The sequence below is a fragment of the Danio rerio genome, chromosome 24 (assembly GCF_049306965.1).
Source record: "Danio rerio strain Tuebingen ecotype United States chromosome 24, GRCz12tu, whole genome shotgun sequence".
Taxonomy (NCBI): domain Eukaryota; kingdom Metazoa; phylum Chordata; class Actinopteri; order Cypriniformes; family Danionidae; genus Danio; species Danio rerio.
Window position 1 is genome coordinate 5,419,647 of NC_133199.1, and position 21,080 is coordinate 5,440,726.

The following is a 21,080-nucleotide window of genomic DNA, read 5'->3' on the forward strand; positions in this document are numbered from 1 at the left end:
CACTAATGAGAGGCTGCTCATGAAGCTCACCCTGTATAATTAAAACATAAAATGAAGACGTCTCCCTGGAGGACAACTAAAGTTATGCGATGGAGCCCCTCGGTGGACCCACCTACATTCACATTGCTTTAAAAATATCTCTTTGGTCAACTTGTGTTGTCATTGTGTGACCATGTCTTGTATGGTCGATTTAATGTGCTGTTTATATTGCAGAATCTATTTCCAAATCCACATGGCTACCTTTATTCTGTGAAAGATGTTTAGCAGAATGATCATGCTGCTCTTTTTTCATGCAAAAAAAAAGCATACTAGCATGTCAAGCTTCCTAAAGTTCCTACCAAAAACAGACTAAATCTCAGTTTATTCATGACAGTTTTAAATGGGAACAGATTATTCAATTATATTAAAATTATAATTATTAAAATATAAAAAATGTGTTATGTCAACAATGTTTAACATAACAGATTCTTCAATGTGGTGAGTAATATGCAGTGGTGCAATTTTACAGACCTGGTACAAAATATCAAAACAAAAATGAAGATAAGTTGACTATAAAACTACATATTGCTATACACTTAATCATATAAAAGGTCTTTAGTTCCACCACCAACTCTAATAACAATTTAAGCAGCACATACTTCAATACAATTATGTAAGTCTCACAAGAAAATGCAACTTTTTATGTATTTTGTAAGATTTAATTTGTAAGAAAGTGTATAAAATGTATAATTTTTAAAAAGAGGCATGTCCTCAACCCCAGTGGTTCTCAAAGTGGGGTTCGGGACCCCCCGAGGGGTCGCGGAACAATGAAGGGGGGTCGCCTGGTGATTTCCAAAAATCTGTATATTTTTTATTAAATCATAAGAATTACCATATTTTATCCATAACCTACTGAATTTTTTTTATAGTTTCTATATACTATATAGCTACTATAGTAGCTTATTGTTACTAGCTCTATTGGATTGTGACCCCTGGGGTAATTACATTATATTAAAGATACAGATGCAGCAAATTGACTCTATAATACTAGGGTAAACTTTCTGGCACATTTACAGCACTGACATACATTTAAAAAAATTAAACGAAGAATAGACTTGGGTCAGTTGTGTGTGTGTGCCATTGCATGCAAGGTTTCTGTATTTATAACCACCTCAGAGAATATTGGGGGTCACGAGTCACCGGCATTGTTATTTTGGGGGTCGCAGGCTGAAAAGTTTGGGAATCCTTGCTCAATCCCACAAATAAACCCAACCATAGTTGGGGTATTTGTACAGAGAATTATTTAATGAGATCATAAAGTTCACTAAATCAAAACCTTAGAAATGAGATTTTGTTGGTAGCATATGAGTTTTTAGCATATTAAAGTGCTCAGCTCACCATTAAAATACAATTAAATTAGTTCTAAGGTCATTTATCAAAAGTGCATAGGTGCAAAAAATGAGAAAAGCTTCTGTGTATGTCTTTCTTCCAGATGAGAAATTTATAAAAAGCAAAATGATCTTAAAATTGTGCACAGCTAGATTTTAGATTCTCAAATAAAAGAGTACTTGCTGATGTCAAAATTTGCTTTAAATGACAATTTGATAAACTGCAGTTAAAGCATGATGTTATTGTTAAGATTTATTTAATTTTATTATTTAATTTAATTTATTTTGGGGGACAGGGCCGGTGGCCCAGTGGGTAGCACGATCGCCTCACAGCAAGAACATCGCGGGTTCGAGCCTCAGCTGAGTCAGCTGGCATTTCTGTGTGGAGTTTGCATGTTCTCCCCGTGTTCGTGTGGGTTTCCTCTGGGTGCTCCGGTTTCCCCCACAGTCCAAAGACATGTGGTATAGGTGAATTAGGTAGGCTAAAATTGACCATACTTTATTTGTGCGAATGAGTGTGTATAGATGTTTTTCAGTGATTGGCTACAGCTAGAAGGGCATCCGCTGCTTAAAATATAAGCTGAATAAGTTGGCGGTTTAATACGCTGTGGCAACCTCAGATTAAGGGACTAAGCTAAAATGAAAATGAATGAATGAATAAATAATTTTGGGCGACACGGTGGCTCTGTGTCAGCTCACAGCAAGTAAAATAACATTCATTACAAGTTGATTTAAAAAAGCACCTAAATTGTTTTACATTTTGTGATTTTTCTCAGTTGAATAACAATTTATTTTCCATTTATATATTAGCAGATATTTTGTTACAATTTTAAATTATATATAAACACTATTTTCCACTCATATTTTAGCTAAATATTTAGCCGTGTTTGCATGTCCTTTACTGCATATAATTGATTAAAATAGATGTAAAATAACATTCATTACAAGTTCCTAAATAGTTTAGCAATTTCAGATTTTTTTTTGTTAAATAAAATATTTTCCATTTGTGTATTTCATCATTGAAGATTTCTTAAAAATACTGTAAAAATCTCATCTCGTCTCATTCTCGTGAACCCAATCTTGTGTTTTGTCTCGTCTAGTGGAGTAAGTGCCTCGTCACAACCATATCATTCATTCATTCATTGTCCTTGGGCTTAGTCCCATTATTAATTAGGGGTCGCCACAGTGGAATGAACCGCCAACTTATCCAGCATAATTTTTATGCAGTGGATGCTCTTCCAGCTGCAACCCAGAACTGGGAAACAGCATGCACACTTGCATTCACACACATACACTATGGACAATTTAGCTTATTCAAATCACCTATAGCGCATGTCTTTGCACTGTGGGGGAAGCCCATGCCAACACGGGTAGAACATGCAAACTCCACACAGAAATGCCAGCTGACCCAACCGGGGCTCAAACAGCGACCTTTTTGCTGTGAGGTGACAGTGCTAACCACTGAGCCACCGTGGCGCAGATGAATAAGACTTTTAAAATGTAAATAAATACTGTCACAGATAGAGTGTGTATGGATGTTTCCCAATACTAGGTTGCAGCTGGAAGGTTATCCACTGTGTAAAACATATGATAAGTTGGCGGTTCATTCCGCTGTGGCGACCCCTTACGAATAAAGGGACAAAGCCGAAGGAAAATGAACGAAGTCTGATTCATTTACAACATCTTATTGAATCATTTAATCTCAACTGGCTTTTTTTTGTAGCTTAACAATAAAGCAACGAATCAAAACGTTACGCTAAATTCGAAATGACAATCTCTGTCAAAGGCGTTCGCCTCAAACACCTCCCCATCATTCTTGCTATCTTTTCAATATGGATGGCGGGCCAAATCAAAGCTTACCATGGGACAACTTTGGCCCGTGGGCCCTACTTTGAGCATCTCTGAAATAAAGCCACGTGTGTTTAGAACAACATGACAGAGAGTGAGTGAACTACAGTATAAATAGATTTGAAGTACACTACAAGTGAACATTAGACACAATCAGCCACCCATAGTATTATTTTTCTTTTCACAAGAGTAGTCATTTGACGCAACTTAAGTTTCCTGCTTGTGTGGTCAAAAGACTGGATGCTATATTCCGTCTTTCTAAAACGTCCACGACCAACACTGTCATCTGCCTGTCTTGAGTTTTGCAAATGTCGCCGTTGTGGACGTATAGATCGCCCCTCCTATACACCAATATGAATGAAGTGGATGCTTGTAGCACGGCATGACAAATGTGTTTTCCCGGAGGTCAACTGCTCCTTGTGATTTTGGCTGATGTGCGGGATTTACCGTCTTAACCTCACTCCAACCAGCGTAAAGATGTGGTAATGAGGTGGTCAGACTGAAAGCATCTGGTCTATCAGGAGCCACTGGCCTATCGTTGCCAGTTTGTAATTAACACAAATTTGCGGGATCAAAGTCACATTTAAAACAAAAAAAGAAGCTATTATTGGAAGTAATTACAGCTAAGGATTCATCAGGTCCATGAGATCATGGCGTCTAGAATATATTACTCATCATTGTAGTGGAGAAACTATTTACCAGACCTGGCAGTATACCGCAAAAAGACGCGTATATCTATTTTCAGCTTGCGCTTTGGGGAAGAAATAACTAGGTGGGCTAATGCTGTTAGATTGTATTACTGTGTGATTTAAGACAAAAGGTTCCAAGGTCTGTTAAAATGTTCAGTCCTTATTCGTTTATTGGATCTGACCCTGTCGTCGACATCAGAACTCACTCTACTTGACATTTTGGATGAATGGAAATAAAGATGGAGATTCGTGACCGCCTTTATTGCCTGCAGACATCAACGTCTCCACAAACTATAATGTCTTTGCCTTTCAAGGAAATTAAAATGAGAAACACTGAGATTAATCCGTTTCCCCTTTTCTTGGGTCTTGTGGACCATTAAAATCTAAAAAAAATAATAAAAAAATGAGAAAAAGATTTGGTCTGGAGCAGACTCTAAACTATACTATGTACAAATGGATGTGAAAATAAGGCATTTGTCCACCATAACCCTGTTAACCCTGTTTCATAAAAGTCAATTAGAACAGTGGAGATTAAAGTCAAAAACCTGCCTTCAGTGAGTAGAACTAAACGTCCACGCTTAAATTGGTCTCATAACAGCAAGTTGAAGATCATTTGATCTATCTACTCCTCACAGATCTCTCTTTTAAATGTATGTTTTCTACATAAATATTTACAATAATATCTGTTTTATTTATACATTTTATTATTCAGTACCAAAGTAAAATGTGGAACTAATCTAACAAAAATAAACTCAGTTCACAGTCTAAAAATAATACATCAAAATTAACATGTTGGAGAAAATATGAAATACAATTTTAATAAATAGGAAAAAAAATCAACAGAAACATAAAAATATATGTAAATTTATAATCTTATATATGAAATATAATAAATGTAGTTGAAATGTTGTACTTTGTAATTGTCTTGTTTGCAGTAACTTATTTGAATTTAAATATATTATCAAATATATATATATATATATATATATATATATATATATATATATATATATATATATATATATATATATATATATATATATATATTATTTCTAAATATGTTTGGTGACTAAAATATTATTTTCAATAAATATTTATTATATGTATTATATGTTTAATTATTATGTAGAAAATACATATATGTATATACAGTATAAGAGGTCAAAATGAAAATTAAAATGATTTTGAAATTAATATTTTTCTCTATTTCTCAGAGAATGTAGGCAATGTATTTTATACATAATAAATAAACATATAATACATGTAATAAACAGAAATATTTATTGAAAATAATATGTTAGTCACCAAACATATTTAGAAATTTACAAATAATACAATAAAATCTAAGCTAAATATTGCAAAATAATAATATTCATAATAAAAATTAATACATAATAAAATTAAAACAAACAAAATATAACAAAATTTTCCATTTATTTTCTTATTTATAAAAATTATATTTAAAAATGTTCTATAACATATCAATTTGGCTGTACCAGTTTTTGGATCGTTATCTTAAGTTACTTTCTTAGATTAGCTCCAGATTTGGCTTCAATACTGACAAATCTATGCGCAAATAATAGTATATAGCTTCCTATTAAAAATATGAATTTAAAAGATAGATTTGTGAGGGGTGTACTTATATATGCCGAGCACTGTACTTCTATATAAATGTACTTAACTAATACAGTAAAACCTCACATTTCTAATTTACCCTTACACTACTTTGCCAGAGTGATTTGGTTGTGTGAATCAAGATGAGCGTCATTAGTTTCAGTTCTTTAAATTAAAACCTTTACATTTCATAACAGTGTAAAAGCAATATCATTTGACCACCCACAAAACAAGCACATTTAATTGACACACACATGCTAACATCTATATTGTCTCTCAATGTACTGTATACTCAAGGCCAGATGTGGCGAATCAAAGCCAGCGTGAATCAAACAGAAGTGATTTCAGCTGTTCAGGCTTTGGTAGCGTTTAGAAACATTTACCTCCCCCCCGACACGTCCAAACAAACCCCTCGATCTCACAAAGCTGTGAAGTGTCAGTGGGTGAACTGAAACGAAGCTGCATTTATTTATCATTCCTGCCATTACTTATCTCCACACTTGAAAACATTTTCCATCTGTAATGACAAAAGGCTGCGACAAGACGTTTTAATGACCCGCAGAGAGTCGTGAACCTCTGATGAACCTGTGTTTCGAATATTTGTATTGCTCAATGCTGCACGCATGAGTGAATCTTGTAAAAAGGGAAAGGGATGAATGGGAACGCACTGGCTTCAGTGACATCAATCAGTGGTTAATAAGAGTGTTGGACTTGGAGCGGATTACCTCATTATTATTACACTGTGTGCATCGACACCATATGTCTGAAAGCTTGAGACCACAATAAAATGCATAACTAGCGTGGTCAAGATCCAGCTCTCCCATATAGCTTTTAGCTTTTGGCACACGTGCTCTTTCTTTTCTATGCACTGCAGTGTCATTGTGGGTAAATCTGAGCTCAATTTATATGCCTGCAGGGAAAAGTATGCTTTTTTTAATAAGTAGAGCAGTAATCAGGCGGTCAGTGAATGTATGTGGGCAAGCCTCAACACAATTGTTTTTCCAAGTTGAGAGTTTTCAGGCTTAATAATGAGCTAACGACTCCGTTACAACATTATTTAGCATGTTCATTACGCTTTTAATGCTATTTCCTGATAGGAACGGTTGCCTGCGGTTATGAAAATGCTGAGTTTATAGCCTGTCTCAGATCCAAATACCACTGTACTAAATGATTCCTGAATCATTCACCAGGGATTTTACTATGACAACCCCAACCCCAAAAAATAATTAAATAAATAAATAATAATAATAATAATAAATACAAATAAATAATAATACTAATACTACTACTAATAATAACAATAAATAAATACAAATAATAATAATAATAATAAAAAATAAAAATAAATAATAATAATAAAATAATAATAATAATAATAATATAATAATAACAATAATAATAACAATAAAAATTGTGTTATTATTATTAATAATAATAATAATAATAATAATAATAATAATAATAATAATAATAATAATAATAATAATAATAATAATAACAATAAAAATATTATTATTATTATTAATAATAATAATACATTTTGGGCAACGCAGTGGCGCAGTAGTGCTGTTGCCTCACAGGAAGAAGGTTGCTGGGTCAAACCTCGGCTCAGTTGGCATTTCTGTGTGGAGTTTGCATGTTCTCCCTGCATTTGCGTGGGTTTCCTCCGGGTGCTCTGGTTTCCCCCACAAGTCTAAAGACATATGGTACAGGTGAATTGGGTAGGCTAAATTGTCCGTAGTGTATGTGTGTGAATGAGTGTGTATGGATGTTTCCCAGAGATGGGTTGCAGCTGGAAGGGCATCAGATCAGGCAGACCACAGATAAATCAGGGACTAAGCCTAAGAATAGTGAGTGAGTAATACAATTATTAAACTTTTTTTTGTTTTACATTTTTGTTGAGGTTAAACCTTATCTGTAATTAAATTCAAAGTTCACTATAAAAAAAATGAAGACAAAAAAGTCAAGACAACAAATATTTTATGTTGCTTTAACTTATTAAAAAAAGTTAATCAAGGTTTCAGCTAAATGCTTTAAGTCAGAGATGCCCAAACTAGGGCCCTTTGATTTGGCCTACTATTCCATCTTTGAAAAGAGGGAGAATTTTGGGAAGCCTTTAATACACATACATTGACTGTCATTTCTAATATATATAAAAAAAACTTTGCACTGGTTTATTTTATTATTAAGCAAATATTTTAATTAAATGTTGTAATTAAATCCAAATGTTTTATTTTTATTTTTTTTTTTATATGAGCATACTGTTGCTCGGCGGATAGAGCACAATTTAGAAGTCCTCAGTAAGCAAATCAAGGCAAAGGCAGCTTGGCTAATGTATTCGGCATTAAATTCCATTGTGTTATAAATGGAATTATGTTTTCATTATAATAGGGCCATTATAAAATCTAAAAATATATACTATGCATTATTTAAAATGATTAATGTTTTTTATTTTGAAATAAATGAGGAATTTATCCTTGGCAACTTTGTAATACAGATACATATCTTCAGCCCACTCCCCTTAATCAAGTTTGGTTTTCGGCCCTTCATAAAAAAGTTTGGGCATTAAATTATACAAAGTTTAACTTAATATGTTATATAAAAATGTAAATGTAAAGTTTTTTTTTTTTTACAGTGTGGTCAAAAACTCGTTTTCCTCCCAGTGCAGAGAAAGCAGCATGCTGGTCTGGGTGTAATGAAATGAGGGCGGCGCAGGGGGCATTATTTGAGCTCGTGTTTGAGGACTGTAGCAGGAGGAGGGGAGCTCAAACACAGCTGTACTTGTTCAATCATACGCTCCTGTCACCCTGTCCGGGGAACACCGAGGGCACCATCACAGTCAGCCCGTTCTTGAGGGACTAATCAACACGTCTTTTTCAGTCTAATCTCCAGCAGAAATGACTTCATTCAGGTGATCTGCGAGAAATGTTTTATTGCTGACCTCGGGGATTTTCGGACTCTCCGCTCGCTGACCAGTCGCAGAACTTTATAAACTCCAGTCTCTGAGGACTTTCACTGAGGCGACGATGGAGCGGCGTCGGGGTTTTCACGCGTTCGTTTTGATGCTGGTGACTTGTGTTCATTGTACCTTGGGCATGGAGACAAATAAGGATATTCCAACAGGTAGGATTCCGTTACGCGCTCTTCTGTCATAGACGCGAGGCGACGCAACAAGAACGCGAGCGTCATTATTATTTCTCTCTGAGCAAGTCGAATGTGGGGATACTTAATTATTAATGATAGCCATTTGCGAGTCATTAAACGATCCATACTGTATTGATAACCTAAAATATATAAAAGGAAAATTCCTCAAATGTAGGCTATGTTTGAATGACTTAGTCTGTGAAAACCTTAATATAATCAATATTATTGGCCGTTTTCGAGTCATTAAACGATCCATAAGGTGTGCGTTACATTTTAATAACCTAAAAATGTAAAATAAAACTCATCACATGTATGTTTGTGCAAATTAATTAAAAAAAAGTTTCTTTCTATTGCATGCTTATGGGAGAAAGTCACTTTGGGAATTTGTCACGAGGGATATTTTAGGACATTTGTGGGTCCTACGTTTGTAGTAAGTGGCTTAAACTGAAACTAATCATTCTTAACAATGTACTTATTGTCTAAATACATGTACTTATCTGTAATTAATTTCTATAATTACACTGCTGACCATCGCTCACACCCTATAACCCACCCTTAAACCTACCCGTATCCCACCTCAAGAGCACTAGAAGTGTTCTGCAATACATTCTTAACATATCAAGTACATTGTATTTCTATTATTTGTATATGTATTTATATTTATAAGGCCACTTAATATAAAGTGGGACCCTTTTGTGAGTGAATTATGGATTTTTTGCTGGGAAATGTTTTAGGAAACAATTGAACTCTACATCCAGAGCCATTTTTGTAATGTCGCGTGTCGTTGTAAAACAGCTAACATACTTCATAATAGTTTTATTCTTACAATCATTATATTACCGTATAAATGTAACCCTTGGAGATCAATAAATATACTCAATACATGTGACAAATATCCCAGTGTAGTGTTTGAAATGTTCTGTAGCCTACTGTTTTGATACCAATTTTTTTATTTGATGTCTGCATCCAATTAATTAATCATCAAAAGCGACTTTTTTATACATAGAAAACAAACTAAGTGCAAGTTTAGTGTCTACTTTAATGCTTAAAATAACACTAGTGGAAAAAAAGTTTAAAATTGCTACAAAAGTGTTCATTTGTCATGTAATTTAATAGCCAGTATGCTGAGTTTAATATACTACTACTACTACTACTACTACTACTAATAATAATAATAATAATAAAATCATAAGTATTATTATTATAAATGATTAATAAAAATAAACTAATGGCATCAAGCTGCCATTCTTGGACCTATGTACATCAGAGGTAGAATGATAAGCTAAGCAACCTTGGTATTTACAGTTTGTATTTATTTATTTATTTATTTATTAGTTATTATTTTCTTCTTCTTCGATTATTAATTATTAATGTTTTATTTATTTCATTTCTTGCACGTGTAATACAGAAGTTGACCAGTAGATAGCCAAGTGTCCTGTACAGTACCCCCTGCCCCCCTCCTTCTTGTTGGGACATGAGAATTGTCAGGTAGACCTTTTTCTTCACACAGTCATGTTGTGAAGGAATGTGTATGTGTGATAAATAACACCAAGCTGTTCAATCTACAAATCTGACAGTTCAGTTGTCTATTGCAGTGTTTTCCTGGAGGATTATAAAACTGCGAACAGTGTAGCACAATAATGAGTTGAGCAAAACTTTGAAGCATAATTACTATCTGGATTCCATTAGGCTGTACAGTAATTTGTTTTTGATGGTAAAACATTTACAGCCTAAAACGTGTTTAGATCATTAAAACGCCTCCGTGTTGTGTGAACAGTTGCCTGGGCTTTTTTTGTTACTGTACAGGAATATAAAGTTGCTTGAGTGTCATCAAGCCTAGTCAGAGGGAAAAATATGACCCTCTGTTTTTCATTCATTTTGGAGTTTACCATTGCCGTGCAAGATGACCGCAGTAATCTTTATTCTTGACAGTTCTAGAGCTAGAGCATTTGTATTGTGTGTATACATGGCGATAAGCATAATCCATCAGTCAACCCAGTGCTGGAGCAAAGTGATGCATGCTTAAGGGTGCAGTTTATTGCCTTGAAATATATATATATTATAAACAGCTCTTAGTGCACTGGACAATCTGATTGGAAACATAATAAAAAAAAAAACTGAAAGTTCACTGAAGTTCATTGCAAACTTAACAAAATAACATACCCATCTAAGAAGTGTCTTTGTAGAATCTAAAAATCTACACTACCTGACAAGTCTTGTTGCCTATTGAAATTTTAGGAACAGCATATAATAACTTGACTTCTAGTTGATCATTTGGTATCAGAAGTGGCTTATATGAAAGGGAAAGGCCTCTACATTATGCTTGTTTTACCAAAATAAAACATAATCATGCCTTGATTTTTTTAATTGTTGAATTAGGACAGTAAGGTCTGACTTTGCTTAGACAAAAGTCTTGTCACTTAACAGAAATAATGTCCAGTACAGAATATAAAGTCATGCTGCAGTGGAAAAATAATGAATATTGTGTATGACTCCCATGAGCTTGGAGGACTGCATCCATACATCTCTGTAATGACTAAAATAACTTATTGATAAAGTCATCTGTAATGGCAAAGATAGCAATCTTGCAGGACTCCTAGAGTTCATCAAGATTCTTTGGATTCATCTTCAGTGCCTCCTCCTCCAACTAACCCCAGACATGCTTAATAATGTTCATAACTGGTGACTGGGCTGGCCAATCCTGGAGCATCTTGACCTTCTTTGCTTTCAGGAACTTTTATATGGAGGCTGAAATATGAGAAGGAGCGCTATCCTGCTGGAGAATTGTTCTTCTCCTGTGGTTTGTAATGTATTGGGCAGCACAAATGTCTTGATATTTTAGGCTGTTGATGTTGCTATCCACTTAGCAGATCTTTTGCACGCCTCCATACTGAATGTAACCCCAAACCATAATTTTTCCTTCACCAAACTTGACTGATTTCTGTAAGAATCTTGGGTCCATGCAGGTTCCGATAGATCTTCTGCAGTATTTGTGATGATTGGGATGCAGCTCAACAGATGATTCATCAGAAAAATTGACCTTCTGCTACTTTACTAAATGATCAACTAGAAGTCAAGTATTATTTGGAGCTCTTACAACTGGGATCCGTGACAAGACTTTTGTCAGGTAGTGTACATTTTAAAAGTAAAACCACTTAAAGTTCAGCCATATGTTACACTTGAATATTACGACTGCCATTTCACACAAACAGAGAGCAAAGGTGTGAATTTAGTGTCTATGTGTATAAGCTATCACCTCTAAGAGTGACGGTTTTAACATCTGGCATTTAGTATAACACTACTAAAGTGCTGTTTTCATAGAGACAATCTTCTGTTTTACGACAGGGGTTTCAGGAGTAGTCAATAAGCCTTTATAGTCAATAAGTCCCTTTCAGACAAAACAGTTTCTTTTTTTCTTGTCACTGAGAAAATATATGTTTCTTTTCCCCAGCCTGATTCCCCAATGATGGTTGGGTTTAGGGATGGGGTTTGGTGCCACATCTCCTTTTTAAAAATCATACAACTGAACTGATACGAATTCGCCATTTAACTGACAAAACGTAAAATACTTACGTTTCCCTTGTAAAATCAGGCTGGAAATGCAGCTTGAATGCAGCAAAAATGACAATGTCTTCATTATTTACTCACACTCAATTGGTTCTAAACTTTTATGAATGTCTTACGTAATTACGTAATTCATCATGGACAATTGGCACAGATCAGGTGTCTTTGAAGACAACAAAGTCGACATAATTTTATTTTTAGATTCAGAAATCAAGATTAAATCAGCAACTATCTTGAGAGTAAAAATGACAATTGTTGTGTGGAACTTCATCATTCAGAACTGGATGGATTAAAGGAGTCACAGCGTTTGATAATTGGACAGGATATGCTAAAAAAAACAAAAGGTTTTAAGATATCATCCATTAGGAAAGCATATGAACATATAACTTCCATTGGTTACTTCACTATTGACCAAGAACTTGCACTGAGAATGTCATGTTTTGACCTTGTTGACTCTACCAAGTAGCATATGCTGTCGTTTAAACAACTGACATGAGAAATCCGGCTGTAAATTTCCAAATTTAAGGTGCACTGCAGATTAAAATCTAAATGGGTCTCTTAATTGCCCCTGATTTGAGGTTTTGTGTACCTTTGCACACAGTAATTAAGCTGCAGTCATTAACAGTTGCTGGTATCTAGATGACGCATGCTATCCTAAACACAGGGGAAGATGCAGAGGGGAAGAAAATGCATGGCTTTATGTAGACAGAAAGGGAGTGAACGGCACAGGAAACCTCTGTCGTTTGCGGCATGACATCACCGCAATCTGTAGCCTAGAAAGTAAGCGTTTAAATCTGCACATTCTGCTTCACGACTCTCGATGTTGTCTCTTCTCAAATGCCTGCGGGGGGAACGATCACCTCCTGTGAGTTTTCAATGTCCACCCACGTTTAGACCTCTGTGAACCCTCCACAATGAAAAATTGCCCTTTGAGTTGAACTGCAGCGAAAAGATTTACGACTTCCGAGTTCCCAGTAGAAGGGAGCATATATGCTTGTCTATAGTGTTGACTGCTGGACCTGGCCGCACTAGCCTGTAATTGGTCTTGTGCAACATGGTGTCAGTCAACCACACGCTTGATTAAAGAAGTCTGGTTTATATATGAAGTTTAGATGGATGTCGTCTGTGTTTTGTCGAACTGTTAAATGAAAGTCTGACACACATAAAAAAAATACAGCTCTATCATCATCCAAATGTTGTGTCACAGCCTCTAGTCTCTGTTTTCACTTATAGGATCAGGATTTTCAGGCAGCTGGACGGATTTGGCAGAATTACACTTTCTGTGCCTGCGACTTTTATTTGATAGACTATGATCTCTGTCTGCTATTGTAGAGGGTTCAAAGCATATTGGTCTTCAGTAGCATGTGAACGTGACTGTAACAGTTAAGGCTTTGATATGAATAATATCTTACCAAAAAAATGGTGGTTCAAAACAACTTAACAATAAAGCTGGCTAAAGTTAATGCAGGATAGAATAATTTTTTTTAATTCATAAGTCAAGCGGCACAGTGGCTCAGTGGTTAGCACAGTCGCCTCAGAGCAAGAAGGACGCTGGTTCATGTCCCAGCTGGGTCAGTTGGTATTTCTGTGAGAAGTTTGCATGTTCGCTCCATGTTCGTGTGGGTTCCCTCCGGGTGCTCCATTTCCCCCCACAGTATATAAATTGAGTGTATGGCAGTTTCCCAGTACTATGTTGAAGCTGGAAGGGCATCCACTGTGTAAAATATATGCCGGAATAGTTCATTCCGCATTCATTCCGGTTCATTCCGACCCCTGATAAATAAGGAACTAAGCCAAAGGAAACTGAATGACTGCATGGTCAAGAATAATTGTGTTATAGGTAGGCCCACACTGAATCTGCACCCACAGAAATCTGCATTTTTTTAGACCATTTTGCTTATTTAAATGTATTTTAATATATATTTATTCAATTTTTAATAGTAATTTTAGTAATATTATGGAATGATATGCAAATGTTTATATGATCTATGTGCAATACAGTTTCTAAAGTCATGTTCTGTCATATTATTAGAGAGTCTTTAAGTGATTTTAATTGGATTTGCATGGTAAACCTTAAAAAAAAGGTTAAAAAGTAATTTTTTAAAAGCTTTTTGCTGCTACTATCGAAATCATTCTGCATAAATCCACAGATTTTTTATTTCATTTTTACAATATGTCAATAGATTCTGTCTGGTGTTGATTCACCAACGTCATTTCAAAGTCATTTGACTCGCCTGCCATCTTTGAAACGCCTCTCGGGTGGTATGCTCAGGCATTCTGTTTAAATGGGAAAACAACAAATTCTCCAAAAGTGCTTGCCAAGCTTATAGCTACACTTCATATTAGGAATCACCAATTAAATAAAACAAAAACTGTCTCCTTAGTTTAATTTCTAAATGTGTCATCTTCGAATGACCCAAAATCTGCAGAAACTCACATTTGGTCCGAGCCACTCCCCGGAGAATCCTCAGTCTATATAGATCTATAACTGGCTCCTGTACTAGAGGGCAGAGCTTCATTCGCCATATTGACCGTTACAGATTTCCCCGTTCAAAACTATACGAGTGATACATCTTGTGTATTCTAGAGTCTGTGTTATAGGTACATGTTCTGGAGCTGCTTCGTTGCTTCTTTGGTCCACTGAGGGAAAATCATCAGTAGTGAAAACATAATAACACTGGGAGCTGATGTAAATGAAAGAGAGAGCCCGGTATGACATTACTTAAATTACAATAGCTTTGATGTGGTGTTGTTGATGTGTTTTGGGGTTGCTGGATGGCTATTGCTTCGCTTATTGTTGAAAAAGGACTTTCTTCAGGATTATTAACTTTTCCTCCAAATTAACTGTTCATAAACAAACAAAAAACATTCTAATGTCCAGAGTAATTTTATTAGGCATCCCCACACCCAAAAAGAAAAGCTGATTCTAGGGTCCTGGTGTAGAGCCAATTCATTTGGCCAAGATACTTGTTTTGTAAAATGCACAGAATGTTCTCCGGTGGGGTTTATGATGTTCTAGACACTACATCATTTGTTCCTTCAATGGAGGGTTGTGGGATTTTTGACCTGCTTGCTCTATTAAATTAAAAACTTAATTTTATTTAAATTAATTTATTAAATTAAAAGAGCCAATTCAATTTATCAGTGCCAACGTTTAAGCAAAGCACTAATGATGTATGTCAGATGGTGAAGTGTTGGAACAGTCATTAAGTTCTTTCAGAGAACTCAAATTCATGCAAGATCCAGGTAGTGATGCTTGTGAAAATCTGTCTCCTCCCATGTATGCCATTCCAAAGCTTGACCAGCTGTATGCAGATCAGCAGGGAAATATCAATTCATACAGAACCCCCACAAGCTATTCAACAAGGGTAATTTGTGCAATCATTAGAAGTGCATTTGAGGACAGGAGAGTAGTCCTGATCTTTCCCAGTGATACTGTCATCTTCATCGGCTTAACTGCCAAAGCCACCCATACCCACTACAACACTGTCCACCTAGCCCAGCCACAAGGGCTAAATATCCAGAAAAGACCAATGTGTTTACAACAGATATTTGTGCACTTTGACAGAGTAGAACAAGTGGCATACTTGTACCTTGGATTACAAATCCAAACCGGTGCAGTGGTGGTAACCTTCAGGTCAGCCTCCCATCACTTAGGAACAAAACATGGCTATTCTGGATGCTGATATTACCCATTCTCTTGGATTAATCCGAAACATCCAGTCTGCTCAGGCAAGAGCTGAACAAACTTCAGTTCTTTTTTAATGTGGTACAATCAACCAATGATTGAAGAGGAAATTGAGCACATGCTTTGGCCATAAATTCTGTAGGCACACCCATTCCTTGTCATATCGGCTTCTTTGGTGGCATCGGCTGGTTGGTGGGACAGTGCCAAGATCTGCTTTGAAGAAGACATGAATCAAATGCATTGAGGAGGATCTGATGAGTAGGTGACTGATGAGTAATTCATCCAGAAATGAAAATTCTGTGATTGATTACTCATCCTAATATTATTTCAATCCCCTGAGAATTTATGGGAACACAAGATATTTGAGAAGAAATCCAAGAGCTCCATCATCCTCTATATACAGCATAGGTCTCAAGCTCAATTCCTGGAGGGCCGCAGCTCTGCACAGTTTTGTTCTAACCTTAATCGAACACGGTTGATCCAACTAAGCAACGTGTTCAAGCCTACTAAAGACTATTGAGTAGCTGTGAGTCCTAATGAGTCCTAATGCCCCAGTATATTGATGGGGACTTTATACTGCTCAGTGAATGCTGGCTTTCGAATGAGACGTTAAACCGAGGTCTTGACTCTCTTTAGCCGTTAAAAATCCCACAATGTCCTTTGAAAAAGAGTAGAGGTTTAACCCCGGCATCCTGGCCAAATTTGCCCTCTGGCCTCTGTCCATCATGGCCTCCTAATCATCCCCATATCATTATTGGCTTTAAGACTCTCTCCTCTCCACCAATCAGCTGATGATGTGTGGTGTGTGGTCTGGCGCAATATGGCTGCCGTCGCGTCATCCAGGTGGATGCTGCACATGGCGAATGGATGAGAAGGTTCTCCCAAAAATGTGCTTTGAGTGTCCAGAAAAGCGCTATGTAAATGTAAGATTTTATTATTATTATTATTATTATTGTTATTATTGTTATTATTATTAATATCATCATTATAATAATAATAATAATAATTATTATTATTATTATTATTTGTTATAATTTACTGAAGTAACAGCAATAACTAATTTTTAAGCATAATTCAAGAGTTGCTTATATCTAGAAAAATAGTATATAATACTTAAATGAGATATCTGAAAAAGAACATGGCTCAAAATTAGAGAATACTTTCAGATTCCTCCCATTTATTAGTGCTAAGGCCCTAGTATACTTCAAACAAAGTTAATTTTCATTCATTTCCAAAGAAGCTTGAAAAGGCAAAGTGATGGTATACTGTCTATGTAAGCAATTATTAAAGTCAGCAGCTCAGCACACAAGCATGATATAGGCTGTAATAAATGCGCACGCTAATCTGACGCCGAATATTTTTACACAATTTTTATACAATAATTCTGGCGTAGTTGAAGTTGTCAGATTAGTAACTGATTCAGTTAACTTTAACACAAATGAAACTAGCTACATCTCCATCCGCCTATTTTTATGCACATTTTGGATATGCACATAAAAAAGTCGGTTGAAGAAAATGCTAAGATGTGCATAAATCTTGAAAATGCTCATAACTGAGTAAGATAAACTTTTTATTTGATAAAAAAAAACATGCATAAACTACAATGGAAACATTTTTACCGCACAAATTTCAGCATGCGCATTAAAAAAGGTCATGAGATTTTGTTAAAAAAGATCATAAAACGCCTTTACCATTTCAGTATTAGTGTTTTTTGTTATATTTATTTATATTATATTATTAATAACCTCCAGAGCTGTCAAGAGCATCTGCGCTCTCCATCTTCTGAAGTGCAAGTCATTCATTAAAATAAATAAAAGATACACACCGCTTCTCCTGCCACAGTAAAGTCCATTTTTACTTTTGATATGCTGACACCATAGGTTTAATCAGCATTTTTTGGATAGAAACATAGCTAGTGTTAAAGCATGATCCACTAAACTGTAGCACGCCTGACTCCAACCAAATCATATGGATGAAGAATTAACAAAAGTCCTGCTTCCCTCTATCTTTAATAGCTTAATCCATCTTACTACTGTAAATCTGTGTGCGGTCTTCAAACTCAAGCTTGCAAGTCTATCCAGAATCAAACAGAAGCTGCTGCTCTGTTTAGCTTGTTTAATTGCTTTGGCCAATACAGCATTCCAACTCCACGGCAACGCTTAACTCAACTCAGCGCAGGAAGTTACCGCAGTAATTGCACGCATTAGGCCATGGAAGGCAAATTTTTGGTAATGCCAACCGAATGACCCTTCTTTTTTTCTCCGTTTTTATTCTTCTGATTATTTTTCCAGGCAAGGAAAAATAAATAAGAGTTACTGGTAAGTTAAAGCCTCAACCAAACTATTGTGGGCAAGCCCATGTTTTACCAGATGCTGATGATGATGTCATGCAATGTTCCGTTTTAAAGGCATTTACAGCTGCTTTTAGAGGGGTGCAATCGAAACACAGCCCCCGTCTGCCAGTACACTACAAGATTCTCGGGTTATAGACACGGGGCATGTTTAAACAATCAAGGAAATTTCCAAGCCCCGAGAGAGAAAGTTTTACTATTTTAGCCGCGGACAGCTGAAATAATGTCTGTCTACAATCACCCCGCCACCCAATTCCCCTTGTTTGTTCTCCTTCAGATTTGCTTCATGGCTTCAAAGTGATAACACATTTGGCAGTCACCTGGCTACACACATGCTATGGAATATCTGCGTTTGTAGTATCTCATTGTTGAGTCACAGCTACCTATGGTTACATTAAAATTCTTTAAATCTGACGTGGGCTGTTTTTCTCGCAGCCCAATGAGGCGTATGTCTGACCTCTAGATATTTGTGTGTATATATGTTCTGGCAGGGATTCTGGTGATTTTGGTTGGGATTGTGTTAACATACTTATGTTTAGCGGACAGAACAGGGTACTCTCTATACCAATTCGGAAGTGCTGGTCTGTTAGAGAAACACAGTGACATGCTTAGGGTATGAATGAATGGGTGGTGTGGTAGAGTCTGGCTGTTGAGGGATCAGACCGCCTAATGAGGTCAGTTATGTGACTCAGTAGTGTTACTATGTTTCCCAGAACTGTCTGAACTCTGTTAGCGTCTGTTAGCACAACAGATTAGTTTCCAATACTGTGTCCACGTCAGCAGCTTGTACAACCACTATTGTTATTGATATACAATTATTTTGTGCCTAATAATGGCTTAGTGGTTACTATTGTTGCCTCACAGCAAAAAGGTTGCTGGTTCAAGCCCTGGCTAAGACAGTTGGCATTTCTGTGTGGAGTTTACATGTTCTCCTCATGTTGGCGTAGGTGCTCAGGCTTCCCCCACAGTCCAAAGACATACGCTATTGGTGAATTGAATGAACAAAATTGGCTGTAGTGCATTTTATTTCTTCTCTCAGACCAGTGCCTTAAAAGACCAAATGTTATTGGCTGGCCAACGGTTTGAGCAGAGGTCAGTGTTCGTGTCACTTTGAACATGCACATTCAAATTAAATAATTTATTGCCCTGACTCATCCCTCTCAGTATGAGCAGACCTTTAGGCCACAGATGTTCTGCAGTTAGTGCCCTGATAAAGATGATCTTTTTGTGTTAAACAGTCAGTGGTTTGACAAAAACCCATTTATAGTGCAATAAATGTAAGTGTCCCCTGGAGCAATCTGTGGGTTAAGCATGGACAACTACAACATGAAAGACAAAACAGTGTAAAAATGCATTGTCTCAAGAATTATCTGTCTGGTCTTCAGCCTCCTTGTTGAAACAACCAACTCCCATGCAAAGAGCTGCCAGTTCGATCCCAGCTCGGAGTGGGTTGGGTAGTGTAGGAATGGCAGGGTTACATTGGTGCCGTGACCCGGATGGGAGTGAGGTTTATGTGGGTGTAACAGACGCCAGCTAGTGAAGTGCTGTGCAGATAAACCACACTCCCCTGACCTCTAAAGGAGCTCTAGTGACAGATTCTAGAGGACATGTTTTTAGCCTCCTTGTTAAAGCAACAGACTCCCATGCAAAAAGCTGCCAGAACCAAGCTCGGAGCAGGTTGGGTAGTGTTGGACTGGCATGGTTACAATGGTGCTGTGACCCAGAACAGAGTGAGGTTTAGGGGTAACTGTAACAGACACCAGCTGGTGAAGTGCTGTGCAGTTAAACCTTACTCCTGTGACCTCTAAAGGTGCTCTAGTGACAGACGCTAGGGGCCATAGCCTCCTTGTTAGAGTAACCGACTCCTATGCAACAAGCTTCTGGCTAAATCCCAGCTTGGAGTGGATTGGGTAGTGTAGGACTGGCGGATTTACTAGAGCATCAGTAATTTATCAAAAGATACAACAGTCGCATACATGAAAATATGCTGTATAGTCAAGTAGCATTTTAAATGGTCAACTCAAGAGCCTGGATGCTGGTGGCAAAATACCTCATCCTCTACAACCAATCAATTAAAACCATTTTAGGATGTCATTAGCAAATACAATTCATTCTTAGTTCATCCCCCTAGTATAATTTACCCACCTGATGCAAATGAAACCACCAGAGAGCAGACCAAAAAGTGTGAAAGGCCATGTTATTGTATGCAGGGAGCTTTCTTAAACACCCTCAGTCTCCAGAGCCCTAAGCATTACTTGGAAGATAAGCTGAGAGGGCCACAGAGAAAACAAAGTGTGTTCTCTGGTTTCCCAGTCATATAGTTTAGAAAATACTTTTTTAAGGGGGTCAGTCCTTCGCTTCATCCTGGACCTTGACTCTCCTACTGAGACTTGAGTGTTCTGTGTGGTAGAAGTTCTCTGTGTATTAACTGTGCCCTTCCAGTGCAGTGTGAAAGTTTACACAGACGGCGTGAGACTTTGTGCGCAGGAACACTTTAGGAACTACTCTAGGAAAAGAAACAGCTCGCCTGTCTGAGGCAGCATTCCTCTGGACCTCAGCGGTTCACACTGACCTGTCAAACACTGTCTCCTTAAGTCGGCCCAGACTGTGTACTACATTCAAAATAGCCATCTTTTAAAAGTCCACACCGCTTTTTCCACAGTTTTTTGTGTGAGCTTCAGCTCTAAAAACAGTGTTTCTACATCAAGAGGCGGAAAACGGAATTCTTTGGAGTGTTGGACAGTGACCTCTCTGTCTGCACCGAACGTCTGCTTGCACTACATTAAGCACGGTCTGTGGAGTCCATTAACAAACAT

General features: G+C 36.7%; 1 protein-coding gene across 4 annotated transcripts in view; it reads left to right on the plus strand.

Annotated features, from left to right (window-relative positions):
- The first annotated feature begins 8,309 nt into the window (after positions 1–8,309).
- plod2 (procollagen-lysine, 2-oxoglutarate 5-dioxygenase 2) overlaps positions 8,310–21,080 on the plus strand; it is a 77,971-nt gene continuing 65,200 nt past the window's right edge. For 2 of the 4 annotated variants that reach the window (XR_012399050.1, XR_012399051.1), the window contains exon 1: positions 8,310–8,641. Coding sequence is in view for 2 of the 4 variants with exons in the window: in NM_001089464.1 (NP_001082933.1) it covers positions 8,545–8,641 (97 nt within the window). In the remaining 2 variants the exon portion in view is untranslated. 4 annotated transcript variants of the gene reach the window in all.